This window comes from Scyliorhinus canicula, chromosome 9 (assembly GCF_902713615.1).
Source record: "Scyliorhinus canicula chromosome 9, sScyCan1.1, whole genome shotgun sequence".
Lineage (NCBI taxonomy): Eukaryota > Metazoa > Chordata > Chondrichthyes > Carcharhiniformes > Scyliorhinidae > Scyliorhinus > Scyliorhinus canicula.
Window position 1 is genome coordinate 100,775,803 of NC_052154.1, and position 14,149 is coordinate 100,789,951.

General features: G+C 48.1%; 1 protein-coding gene across 1 annotated transcript in view; it reads right to left on the bottom strand.

Moving 5' to 3' along the window:
* LOC119970922 (mucin-6-like) overlaps window positions 1-14,149 on the bottom strand; it is a 415,844-nt gene that overhangs the window by 211,887 nt on the left and 189,808 nt on the right. Inside the window, exon 15 of the mRNA XM_038806032.1 lies at window positions 4,125-4,257. Within this exon, the coding sequence (XP_038661960.1) occupies window positions 4,125-4,257 (133 nt within the window). The remainder of the gene's footprint in view (window positions 1-4,124; window positions 4,258-14,149) is intronic.

The window sequence follows — 14,149 nt, forward strand, 5'->3', positions numbered from 1 at the left end:
CTATAATTAAATAGTTCTTGACGCTTGTTGCGCACATTGAAAAAGGCCGGTACAATGTTGTGGCATCACAGAGACGTGGCTGCAAGGGGATCAGGGCTGGGATCTAAATATACAAGGATATGTGTCCTATCGAAAGGATCAGTAGATGGGCAAAGGGGGCGGGGTTGCATTGTCAATAAGGAAAAAAGTTAAATTGATAGCAAGGAGCGATATAGGATCAGAAGGCATAGAATCTCTATGGGTAGAGATGAGGAATCGCAAAGGTAAAAAGACCTTGATGGGAGTTATGTACAGGCCCCCTAGCAGTAGTCAGGATGTGGGGCAAGACATAAAGCAGGATATAGAGAAAGCATATAAAAAAGGCAATATCACAATAATCATGGGGGGCTTCAATATGCAGGTGGACTGGGAAAATCAGGTTGATAGTGGATCCCAAGAAAAGGAATCTGTGGAATGTTTAAGAGATGGTTTTTTGAAACAGCTTGTGACAGAGCCTACTAGGGAACAGGCAATTCTGGATTTGGTGATGTGTCATGAGGCAGACTTGATTAGGGATCTTAAGGTGAAGGAACCCTTAGGGAGCAGTGACCACAATATGATAGAATTTACCCTGCAGTTTGAGAAGCTGGAGTCAGATGTAACGGTATTACAATTAATTAAGGGTAACTACAAATATATGAGGGAGGAGTTGGCCAGAGTTGATTGGAAAAGGAGCCTAGCAGAGAAGACAGTGGAACAGCAATGGCAGGAATTTTTTGATGGTTATTCGGGAGGCACAGCAGAAATTCATCCCAAGGAAGAGGAAACATGCTAAGGGGAGGAGAAGGCATCCATGGCTGATGAAGGAAGTCAAGGACAGCATAAAAGGAAATGAAAAAGGAAAGTGGCAAGGATTAGTGGTAGGCCAAAGGATTGGGAAGCCTTTAGAAGCGAGCAGAGGACAACTAAAAAAGCAACAAGGGGGGAGACGATGAAATATGAGTGCAAGCTAACGAGTAATATAAAAGAAGATATGAAGAGTTTCAATGTATAAGAGGTAAGGGAGAGGCAAAAATAGGCATTGAACCACTGGAAAATGTGGCTGGAGAAGTATTAATAGGAAACAAAGAAATGGCAGACAAACTGAATAGTTACTTTGCATCAGTCTTCACAGTGGAAGACACCAATGGGATGCCAGAGCTCCAGGAGAACCAGGGAGCAGAGGTGAGTGCAGTGGCCATCACTAAGGAGAAGGTTCTGGGGAAACTGAAAGGTCTGAAGGTGGATAAGTCACCTGGACCGAATGGACTACACCCCAGGGTCCAAAAAGAGATAGCTGAGGAGATTGTAGAGGCAATGGTGGTGATCTTTCAGGAATCACTGGACGCAGAAAGGGTCCCAGAGGACTGGAAAGTGGCTCATGTAACAACACTGTTTAAGAGGGGAGGGAGGCAGAAGGCAGGAAATTATAGGCCGGTTAGCCTGACTTTGGCCATTGGTAAGATTTTAGAGTCCGTTATTAAAGGTGAGATCGTGGAGTTCTTGGAAGTGCATGGTAAAATAGGACTGAGTCAGCATGACTTTGTCAAATGGAGGTCATGTCTGACAAATCTGTTACAGTTCTTTGAGGAGGTAACAAGGAAGTTGGACAAAGGAGAACCAGTGGATGTGATTTATTTAGATTCCCAGAAGGCCTTTGACAAGGTGCCGCATAGGAGATTGTTAAATAAGTTAAGAGCCCATGGTGTTAAGGGTAAGATCCTGTCAAGGATAGAGGATTGGCTGACTGGTAGAAGGCAGAGAGTGGTGTAAAAAGGGGTCTTTTTCAGGATGGCAGCCGGTGACTAGTGGTGTGCCTCAGGTGTCTTTGCTGGGACCACAACTTTTCACAATATACATTAATGATCTGGAAGAAGGAACTGAAGGCACTTTGCTTAGTTTTCAGATGATACAAAGATCCGTAGAGGGGCAGGTAGTATTGAGGAAGCAAGGGGGCTACAGAAGGATTTGGACAGGCGATGAGAGTGGGCAAAGAAGTGGCAAATGAAAGTGAAATGAAAGTCGCTTATTGTCACGAGTAGGCTTCAATGAAGTTACTGTGAAAAGCCCCTAGTCGCCACATTTCTACGCCTGTCCGGGGAGGCTGGTACGGGAATCGAACAGTGCTGCTGGCCTGCTTGGTCTGCTTGAAAAGCCAGCGATTTAGCCGAGTGAGCTAAACCAGCCCCTAGGAGAATGAAATACAATGTGGAAAAGTGTGAGGTTATGCACTTTTGAAGGAGGAATTTAGGCACAGACTATTTTCTCAATGGGGAAATACTTAGGAAATCAGAAGCACAAAGGGACTTGGGAGCCCTTGTTCATGATTCTCTTACGGTTAATATGCAGGTTCAGTCGGCAGTTAACAAGGCAAATGCAATGTTAGCATTCATGTCAAGACGATTCGAATACAAGACCAGGGATGTACTTCTGAGGCCATATAAGGCTCTGGTCAGACACCATTTGCAGTATTGTGAGCAGTTTTGGGCCTCGTACCTAAGGAAGGGATATGCTGGCCTTGGAAAGGGCCCAGAGGAGATTCACAAGAATGATCCCTGGAATGAAGAGGTTGGCGTATGAGGAATGGTTGAGGACTCTCGGTCTGTACTCGGGAGTTTTGAAGGATGAGGGGGGATCTTATTGAAACTTACATGATACTGCGAGGCCTGGATAGAGTGGATGTGGAGAGGATGTTTCCACTTGTAGGAAAAACTAGAACCAGAGGACACAATCTCAGACTAAAGGGACGTTCCTTAAAAACAGAAATGAGGAGGAATTTCTTCAGCCAGAGGGTGGTGAATCTGTGGAACTCTTTGCTGCAGAATGCTGTGGAGGCCAAATCACTTGAGTGTCTTTAAGACAGAGATAGATAGGTTCTTGATTAATAAGGGGATCAGGGGTTATGGGGAGACGGCAGGAGAATGGGGATGAGAAAAATATCAGCCACGGTAGAGTGCGGAGAAGACTCGATGGGCCGAGTGGCCTAATTCTGCTCTTGTGATCTTATGGTCCCCACCCCTGAAGGAGCCAGTGCCCGGGCATGGCCACCTCCCCCGAGCCAAGCACTTAGGTGAGCTCCTCTGCTGGGGTCTGCTTACCAAATACTTGCTAGGAAGAGCATGACCTCATGCCAATGTGAATGGTTGGGGGGAAGGGGGAAGGCTTATAGGCATAAAGGACAGGTAGTTACATTTAAATTTATTCAAATGAGAATCCCGACGTTGAACATCGGGACTCCCATTGCATCATTGGTGTGGGTGTGGGGACAATCAGTATGGGAAATCGCCCAGGTATAAACAGTGTTTCGGGAAAAGCGGGAGCACAAACCCCCCCCCCCCCCCCCCCACCCCCCCCCCCCCCCCAAAAGCTTCTGTTAGGTCCTGTGACTTCTCAGATGTATGTTAATCAAGTCCTTACAGACCAACACCAACCTTTACTCAACACCTACTTAAACTCATCAGCCTTGAAGAGAAATTTTATCAACTTGCTGGTTCATCATTAAAAAATCTTTATACCTATTTGTACATTTTGGGATTGATTTTACCTTTTCCAAATCAGCACAAAGAGACACTAGCCACCTCAAAATCAGACTGGTAGTTTTAATGCCTCATTAACAGCAATGCTCTGGCTCACCATTTTTGAAGGGGCAACTGGCGAGCAGCCAAAGTGACCACACGTTGTAGATGTTGGCCACTTAGTACACAAATCAAGGTCCAATGTTTTACTGCTGAGATAGCTGCAGGAGCCCGAAAAGAGGAAATTAGGAATTATAAAAAAGCGAGAAGCAATTCTGCATGAAAATAATCTGCCACTTCTGAGTTAGGCTTCCTCCCTCCCACCATAAATCTTAGTTTGTTATCGGCTGGATGCAGTTCGGGTAGACATTTGGCCTGGTCTATTTAATGGGGTTCAGCCGTTAATATGGCATCGACCTCTTTGCTTTAAGCTGGAGCTGGCCCACAGCACCAGTTACTTGCCTGAAAGTTAAAATCTACTCCATTGACTGACACTGTGCTTTACCTCAAAAAGTTCAAGTATGTTGTGAATTTTAGGCAGTACTTGTCAGGAATAATGAACATACAATGTAATAATTATTGTGTACTTACTGCATGTATCTATGGTATTTCTCCATTCCAGCAAGAAAACACCTCTTTTGGCACAAGCACTAACATATGATGCAAGACTTGCACACATGAAGTCATTTGACTCATCATAGTTGCAGGTCACAAATCTACAATTCTGGAAAGAAAGAAATGAAGAGAAACACTTCTAAATTAGAGCACGTTGAGAATCTTGGAAGCATGGGGTCAGTGTTTATTTGGATAGTAGTTTCATTCCAGAAGATTTAAATATACAAGAATGTCATAAAAAAGGGATCTCATGCACAATATTCATGGCGGGAATTGGAACGCCATGTAGACAAAATCCAGAGGTTCATGTGCCTTTGCCAACATCCTTGGGGATCCTTGGAATTGGCAAACTATCTAAATCTTAGTGCAAAAATGTGCATTATCCTTTCTCATCAATAATTTAGTTTGTACATCATGTTCTTGTTTGTAATTGGCCAATCTGACAATCAAATCTTGTATTATAAATAGATTACACCTGCCTAAAATTCATGACTGAAGGCCAAATCTATTAAGTGACTGCACCTGAACCTCTCTATTTGGAAAGCACATAAACATATCCCTGCACATTTCTATTATTCAGGAACATAATCACAATTTAGTTTTAGCCAAATTAAGAATCTATTTATATAGTTTACTGCACCCTATTTTCAACACTCCCATCTAATTTTCATGTATGATTGTTATTTCTCTCTGAGGTAGTCAGGTGAACTAATAAGAATGGATGGCACTTTGAAAGACCTTGGACGGGAGCCTCGTTACCTGATGCCGAAATTGGGAACGCAATTTTGCGGAGAATGGCACCCACGTCGAAATCGCAGCAGGCGCCGGTTTGATGCAGAATTGGCATTATCGAGATGCACGCCGTGTGTATGTGAACACATCACAAAATATCGAAATGGTCGAAGTAATTTGATGTTAATAGCGGACTTTCTTTTGTGCTTGTAGTGTTGACTTCGTATGTCATCTTTTTTGCATGCTGGGTTGGATTATTGCTGCGGCATAGACACAAAATCACAAGATCTGTTGTTGTTGTGGTTTAGTTCTATGCTTTTATCCTGCTTTTATGGGTAGGCATTTAACGTCTTCTGCTGGCTGCTCATACAAGGCACATAGACCGTCATAGTCTTCCTCCCTCTGGAGTCGTTGCTTGCGGCCATTCTGGAGCCTGTCAACGGGCTCGCTATGGAGGCCGGTATCAAGTGGAGTCAATCTGTGCTCCCTGCGTGGCGTCGCCTTCTGCTAGGATATGTGACATGTGGTTGCCATCCATTTTGTCGACGAGCTGCCATGTCGTCATGGTACTGGATTCTCCCACCATGAGACTCATATGGAACTTGGCACCTATGTTGCTGCTGCTGCAATGACTATCAGATCCGGAGAACTGATCCATGGCTGAGTGGCATTCGTCAGCAAGCAAATCATCGCTTCTTGTCAAGGATGTGTCATGATGCTCTATTTGTCCAATGAGGAACTCATCTCATGAGTAATCATCGTCAACGATCAAATCGTTTGCTATGGATTTGTCATTGTGCTCTTCTCTTTGGGTGTTACAAACTGTATGTTTCAGGGTGCTGCGACAGTGATCCTTATCTGTGAGTGGAGGCTCGGGCTTCATTCTGTCGCTGGGGAAAATAATTTTTTGTTTTGAAACTTTAAACCCCTTGTTGTTCACTCTCGGGCATTTTGGATGAGGCGTGGTGATGTAAGGTTCCTCAGTTACCGTAACCGTGTCCACACCATAGAAGATATCATAGGCAAGGTCATCATTTTCGGACAGGTAATCACTGTATATTGGTTGGCGGTCCATAGATGCCACGTTCGTAACATCGCAGGGTCTTAGTTGTTGTCACGTGGAGGTCAGCTGTAGCACAGCTCAACATTTGAATGCACAGTGGTTGTATCTTCCACACCTCAGGCACTGTTTGCCAAAAGCTGGACATTGCCCTTTTAAGTGGGTGTGTCCATAGTTATGACACGTCATGATGCCATCCCACCACGCTCGCGAATGCGCAGTAGCGTTGTCAGGCGGTTCCAGTTTCCGTGCGAACTGCGCATGTGTGTGGGCCACTTGCAGATTCGCGCGCACGGAATTGCCGGTGGAGGAGTGCCTTCGAGAAGCCTGGGCCGCCATTTGAACAGATCCAACCTCGTGGTGGAGGCCTTGGGCCCGGTCAGTAAACTGTTGATATTGTGCTTCAGTGATTTTGTGAGCAGAACACAGTTGTCTAGCCATTTCAAGATTGAGAATTTCTGAGTCCCTCATCCGAGATGACACTGATAATTTGGTCTCTGATGAGGAAGTCACGGAGGGTCTCATAATTACAGGATTGGGCCAGCAGCTTTAAGTCAGTGAGAAAGCTGCTGAACCATTCTCCTGGTCTTCGAATACGCCTGGTGAACTTGAAGTGTTCAAATGTCTCATTCACCTCCGATTTGCAGTGGGTATCAAATTCTTTTATAATTATGTCCCACTTATCCTTGTCCTCCTCTTCGGCGGAGGTAAATGAGTTATATATCTCAATGACCGATTTCCCTGCCGCAGCTAAGAGATATGCTATTTTTTTGGAATATGGTGCAGCGGTCATGTCCTTAATTTCCAAAAACAAATTCAATTGTTGCAGGAATATCTTCCAATTGTACTGGAGATTACCAGAGGTTTTGAGGTGTTCTGGAGCTGGAAGTGATTCCATCTTACCAGTTTGTGCCCGAGATCCGAGTGTTGCAATGCCTTCCTTGGCCGAATATCTTATCCAAGTTTCTTGCTTTTTCTTGTCTGTCGAACCTAATCTAGCTCGTTTCTGTTTTTGTTGTTAAGGCCAACACTCCTTGGTACCATGTGGTTACCTGCGTGGTCGATAACATGTGTTACTCAATCCTTGGTTGATGGTCAGGTCCTCTGAATCTTGTGGAAGACTCAAACTCGTCCAGTAACAAAGATTTATTGAGTAACTATAACTATAAATGCATGAGTTCTTTACCTTAACATGGAACTATGAATTGGTTAACAAGATTTAACAATAATAACTAAATGTAACTGCACTAACTATCTCTGTGATTCTGATGTTACCCTGTTTACAGGACACCCATGAGAGAGAGCGAGAGACCCCGTGTGGCAGCTTTTTATACTCCTGTTGGTCCAGCCCTCTAGTGATCGTGTGGTGCTGCCATTTACCCATTCATCCCTTGTGTGCATGCAGAGATCACTACTACCATCATAGTCTGCCGACAGCCGTACCACTGTCTGGGGGGCTTCTGCCAGGGCTGGAACAAGTAGTGGGGGGTGGCCAGTACATGGGCTGTGGTGCCGGGTGGACAGGCATGCGGTCCAGCACAACCAGCCACCAACGTTTTGGACGCAATCATTGTGTGTGTGGCGGGTGTAGGCAGACGCGCAGCTGCAGCTGGTCAGCCCTGCACCTATCCAGCACAGACCCGCAGATTCTTCCACCGTTTTCCGTGTGTTTCACACGCGCCAACCTTAACCCCTCAGCGGTAGCAGAATCGGTATGGGTGTGGCAACGATTTTTCCGTCATGGAACACCTCTGTTGGCGTCAACACTGCGACACAGGAACGGATAATCTGGCCCCCTGGACTGCATCCTCCATCAGCTGTGCCAAAATCGGGAAATGCGATTGGGCGGAGAATAGCTTCTGATGCCAAAATCGAAACAGGTGCCGGTTTGACACCAAATCGCAATTGAAAATGGCCTAAATGTGCCGCGCGGAGTTTAAACACCGTTTGCATCTCATTAGTGGGCCACCTGTGATTCTCCACTTCCGATGGGCCGAGTTTCCAAAGGCGCAGTCCACGTGTGCTCTCAGAAATTGTGAACGTGGCGTGGAGGCTGCTGAGAGAGAGAGGTAGGACACAGAGAAAAGCGACTTTAGGCTGCCGGCCCGGACATTGGCTGTGCTGGCTGGGGTGGGGGATGGGCAACAGGCTGAGCGACCGAGATGACGCCCCCCCACGGGACCTGGCCGCTGCACAGGCATCGGCCGCCATTACAGCGGCCATCTTGCTGCGCACCTACTGACCACCCATCGAGTCCCAAACTCCCAGCCTAGCCAGCCGCCACCCACCGGCAGACTACCCAGTGCAACATTCATGGCAGCCCCCAGTGAGGGCAATGCCAGCTAAAGGTACTCCTAGCATCAGGACGGGTCCCAGGGCTGGAGGCCACCATGGTGGTGGCCACCAACGTGGCAGGGGTGTGGGGATGGGGGAGGGAGGGAAGGAACATGCGGGGCAGAACCCGCAGTGCCAACCAGGGCCACCGTGTAGCCTGGTTGGGCATGGCATTATGCAACATGCTCACGTGTTGGCCTTTCACCCCTTGCAGACAACGGATTTTGGAGTTGGACCAGCAGTGATGCTGCCCTGCTGGTCACTGTGCAGCGGGATGCCCTGCAACCAAATGAGCAGGAGCCGTACGGAGAACAGGTGGAAGAGCGTGCGCAGAGGGAAAGGTGGCAACCACCCAGGCTGGAGAGCCCGCCACCCAACAGGCTGAGGTGAAGGAGATGCCAAGGAGGCACCACATGAGGCCTCAAGTGTACTGGCACTGCCTGACATTCGGGGACCTGCCAGACCGGGCATGGTGTCAAAGACTCCAGCTGAGCAGAGAGACAGTACGCCATAGCTGCCAGATGATGGCATACCTGCCACCACAGGGGTATGCGGGAGGACACCCGCACTTGGTGTCCGTCAAGTAACAGTCGCCCTGAACGTTTATGCAACGGGGTCCTTGCAGATGCCGAGGGTGTGGCGACTAGGGAATTTTCACAGTAACTTCATTGCATTGTTAATGTAAGCCCACTTGTGGCAATAATAAAGATTATAAAGATTATTATAGATTGGGCAGATCAATACATCCATTTCGATGTGGAGCAAGCCCACCAGGATGCCCAGGCAGCGGGGTTCACTACCATCGCTGGGATGCCACAGGTCCAGGAGTCGATTGACTGGATGCATGTTGCCCTACTGGCACCTACGGATAACAGGCCGCTCTGCACAAACCGAAAGTGGTACTACTCAGTGACCTTCAGCTGGTCTGTGACCATCAGCTGCTCATCGTACACACCTGCGTCCGATATCCAGGCAGTGTGCACGATGCCTTCAGCCTGGTACACTCGGCGATTCCTTACATGTTTGAGTGGCCCCTCGCTGGCTATGGGGCTGGCTCCTGTGTGACAGGGATTACCCGCTGCGGCAGTGGCTGGTGACATTTATCTGGAAGCCACAGACCGACACGGAGACCTGCTACAAAGACACCCATACAGTGATTAGGAGTGTGATCGAGCAGGGCTTCAGCCTCCTGAAGGTGCGGTTCAGGTGCCTGGACCATTCTGGAGCGGCCCTCCAGTATGGAGCTGAGAGAGACGACCGCATTGTGGCGGTCTGCTGCATCCTTCACAACATCACTCAGCAGAAGGGCAATGTGTTGGAGGAAGAGGATGAGGAGGAAAGGCAGGCCTTGTCTGATGAGGAGGAGATAGGGGAGGGAGAAGATGGGCAGGACATGGACCCCGGAAGGCATGGGAGGCCGCTGGCCAGGGAAACGCACACAGGACACTCCGATCGGCTCCACGTTTACTAACCGAGGGACGAAGGTGGTTGGGGGGGGTGGGGGAAGAGGGGGTGGGGGGTGGAGGAGGGCACTGTCACTGGCCTGGGGAACAGACACCACACCCCAACCCCTCACACCCTCACTTCCCATCCCAGTCACACCCCCGTGATACAGTTGTTCAGCGGTAGCAGCAAGAGCATTAACCAGGGGTCGGTCGGGATGGTAAGTTTCCCGCTTTAAAAACTTACCTTTCAGGATAAGCGGCCTTTGTTTTTTAACTAACTTTTTTTTTCTGAAGTCGGCGGTGGGGATTTCTGGGAAGGTGTGTAGTATCTGTATATCAGTTGGGCGGTTGCTAAACCCGAAACACTGCACTTGTAGTTTCCCCCACCCTTCCACCTCCTCTAACCTAAGGGGTTGAGTGAATATCAGGGATGTCAGGGAAGGCAGTGCAATGTTCCTCCTGCAGAATGTTCGAGGTGAGGGATGCCGTCAGTGACGCTGCTGATTTCACCTGTGGGAGGTGCACCCATCTCCAGCTCCTCAGAAACCGTGTTAGGGAACTGGAGCTGGAGGAACTTCGGATCAATCGGGAGGCAGAGGGGGTCATAGATAGAAGCTTTAGGGATGTAGTTACGCCAAAGAATAAAGATAAATGGGTGATGATGAGAGGGGTTGGGAGGAAGCAGTCAGTACAGGGATCCCCTGTGGTCGTTCCCTTAGTAACAAGTATACCGCTTTGGATACTGTTTGGGGGGGAAGACTTACCAGGGGTAAGCCATGGGGTACAGGTCTCTGGCACAGAGTCTGTCCCTGTTGCTCAGAAGGGAAGGGGTGAGAGGAGTAGAGCATTAGTCATTGAAGACTCCATAGTTAGGGGGATAGATAGGAGATTCTGTGGGAACGAGAGACTCACGGTTGGTCTGTTGCCTCTCAGGTGCCAGGGTCCGCGATGTCTCGGATCGTGTTTTCAGGATCCTTAAGGGGGAGGGGGAGCAGCCCCAAATCGTGGTCCACATAGGTATCAACGACATAGGTAGCAAAAGGGATAGGGATGTAAGGCAGGAATTCAGGGAGCGAGGGTGGAAACTTAGATCTAGGAGAGTTATTATCTCTGGGTTGTTACCCGTGCCACGTGCTAGCGAGACGAGGAATAGGGAGAGAGAGCACATGGCTACAGGGATGGTGCAGGGGGGAGGGTTTCAGATTCCTGGATAATTGGGGCTCATTCTGGGGTAGGTGGGACCTCTACAAACGGGGTGGTCTACACCTGGACCAGAGGGGTACCAATATCCTGGGGGGGAAATTTGCTGATGCTCTTCGGGAGGGTTTAAACTAGTTCAGCAAGGGATTGGGATCCTGAATTATAGCTCCAGTATATAGGTTGAGAGTAGTGAGGTCATGAGTAAGGTTTCAATGTTGCAGGAGTCTACCAGCAGGCAGGAAGGTGGTTTGAAGTGTGTCTACTTTAATGCCAGGAGCATCCGGAACAAGGTGGGTGAACTTGCTGCATGGATTGGTACCTGGGACTTCGATGTTGTGGCCATTTCGGAGACATGGATAGAGCAGGGACAGGAATGGTTGTTGCAGGTGCCGGGGTTTAGATATTTCAGTAAGCTCAGGGAAGGTGGTAAAAGAGGCGGAGGGATGGCATTGTTAGTCAAGATGCCGGCGTTGGACTGGGGTGAGCGCATTCACCTGAGGAAGGAGCAATGCTTCGAAAGCTCGTGTTTGAAACAAACCTGTTGCACTTTCACCTGGTGTTGTAAGACTTCTTATTGTTAGTCAAGGACAGTATTACGGTGGCAGAAAGGACATTTGATGAGGACTCGTCCACTGAAGTAGCGTGGGCTGTGGTTAGAAACAGGAAAAGAGAGGCCACCTTGTTAAGGATTTTCTTTAGGCTTCCGAAAAGTTCCAGGGATGTAGAGGAAAGGATTGCAAAGATGATTCTGGATAGGAGTGAAAGTATTAGGGTAGTTGTTATGTGGGACTTTAACTTTCCAAATATTGACTGGAAACGCTTTAGTTGGAGTACTTTAGATGGGTCAGTTTTTGTCTAATGTGTGCAGGAGGGTTTCCTCACACAGTATGTAGATAGGCCAACGAGAGGTGAGGCCATATTGGATTTGGTACTGGGTAATGAACCACGACAGGTGTTAGATTTGGAGGTAGGTGAGCACTTTGGTGATAGTGGCCACAATTCGATTACGTTTACTTTTGTGATGGAAAGGGATAGGTATATACCGCAGGGCAAGAGTTATATCTGGGGGAAAGGCAATTACAATGTGATGAGGCAAGACTTAGGATGCATCGGATGGGGAGGGAAACTGCAGGGGATGGGCACAATGGAAATGTGGAGCTTGTTCAAGGAACAGCTACTGCATGTCCTTGATAAGTATGTACCTGTCAGGCAGGGAAGAAGTGGTCGAGCGAGGGAACTGTGGTTTACTAAAGTAGTTGAAACACTTGTCAAAAGGAAGAAGGAGGCTTATGTAAAGATGATATATGAAGGTTCAGTTAGGGCGCTCGAGAGTTACAAGTTAGCTAGGAAGGACCTAAAGAGAGAGCTAAGAAGAGCCAGGAAGGGACATGAGAAGTCTTTGGCAGGTAGGATCAAGGATAACCCTAAAGCTTTCTATAGATATGTCAGGAATAAAAGAATGACTAGGGTAAGAGTAGGGCCAGTCAAGGACAGTAGTGGGAAGTTGTGCGTGGAGTCCGAGGAGATAGGAGAGGTGCTAAATGAATATTTTTCGTCAGTATTCACACAGGAAAAAGACAATGTTGTCGAGGAGAATACTGAGATACAGGCTACTAGATTAGAAGTGCTTGAGGTTCATAAGGAGGAGGTGTAAGCAATTCTGGAAAGTGTGAATATAGATAAATCCCTAGGGCCAGATGGGAGGAGATTGCTGAGCCTTTGGCTTTGACCTTTAAGTCATCTTTGTCTACAGGAATAGTGCCAGAAGACTGGAGGATAGCAAATGTTGTCCCCTTGTTCAAGAAGGGGAGTAGAGACAACCCCGGTAACTATAGACCAGTGAGCCTTACTTCTGTTGTGGGCAAAGTCTTGGAAAGGTTTACAAGAGATAGGATTTATAATCATCTAGAAAGGAATAATTTGATTAGGGATAGGCAACACGGTTTTGTGGAGGATAGGTCGTGCCTCACAAACCTTATTGAGTTCTTTGAGAAGGTGACCAAACAGGTGGACGAGGGTAAAGCAGTTGATGTGGTGTATATGGATTTCAGTAAAGTGTTTGACAAGGTTCCCCACGGTAGGCTATTTCAGAAAATAGGAGGCATGGAATTCAGGGTGATTTAGCAGTTTGGATCAGAAATTGGCTCGCTGTAAGAAGACAGAGGGTGGTGGTTAATGGGAAATGTACAGCCTGGAGTTCAGTTACTAGTGGTGTTTTGGGGCCGCTGTTGTTTGTCATTTTTGTAAATGACCTGGAGGGGGGCGTAGAAGGATGGGTGAGTAAATTTGCAGATGACACTAAAGTCGGTGGAGTTGTGGACAGTGCGGAAAGATGTTGCAAGTTACAGAGGGTCATAGCTAAGCTGCAGAGCTGGGCTGAGAGGTGGCAAATGGAGTTTTTTAATGCAGAAAAGTGTGAGGTGATTCATTTTGGAAGGAGTAACAGGAAGAGCACTGGGCAAATGGTAAGATTCTTGGTGGTGTGGATGAGCAGAGAGATCTCGGTGTCCATGTACATAGATCCCTGAAAGTTGCCACCCAGGTTGATAGGGTTGTTAAGAAGGTGTAAAGGCTCAAAATGACAGGAGATCCCAGACCCGTGTTAAGCTCCTCGTGCTCAATGTGGGAGTTCAGGGACGCGGACGGTGCCCCTGACTTCTTCATGTGTGCAAAGTGTGTCCAGCTGCAGCGCCTGTTCGACCGCATGACGGCTCTGGAGCTGCGGGTAGACTCACTTCGGAGCATCCGCGATGCTGAGGAGGTCGTGGATAGCATGTTCAGTGAGTTGGTCACACCGCAGGTTAGGATTTCTGAGGGAGATAGGGAATGGGTGACCAAAAGGCAGAGAAAGAGCAGGAAGGCAGTGCAGGTGTCCCCTGCGGTCATCTCCCTCCAAAACAGGTATACTATTTTGGATACTGTTGGGGGAGATGACTCATCAGGGGAAGGCAGTAGTAGCCAGGCTCATGGCACCGTGGCTGGCTCTGCTGCACAGAAGGGCGGGAAAAAGACTGGCAGGGCTATAGTCATAGGGGATTCAATTGTAAGGGGAGTAGACAGGCGTTTCTGTGGTCGAAAATGAGACTCCCGATTGGTATGTTGCCTCCCGGGTGCTCGGGTCAGGGATGTCTCCGATCGGCTGCAGGACATACTGAAGAGGGAGGGTGAACAGCCAGTTGTCGTGGTGCATATAGGCACCAACGATATAGGTAAAAAAAGGGATGAGGTCC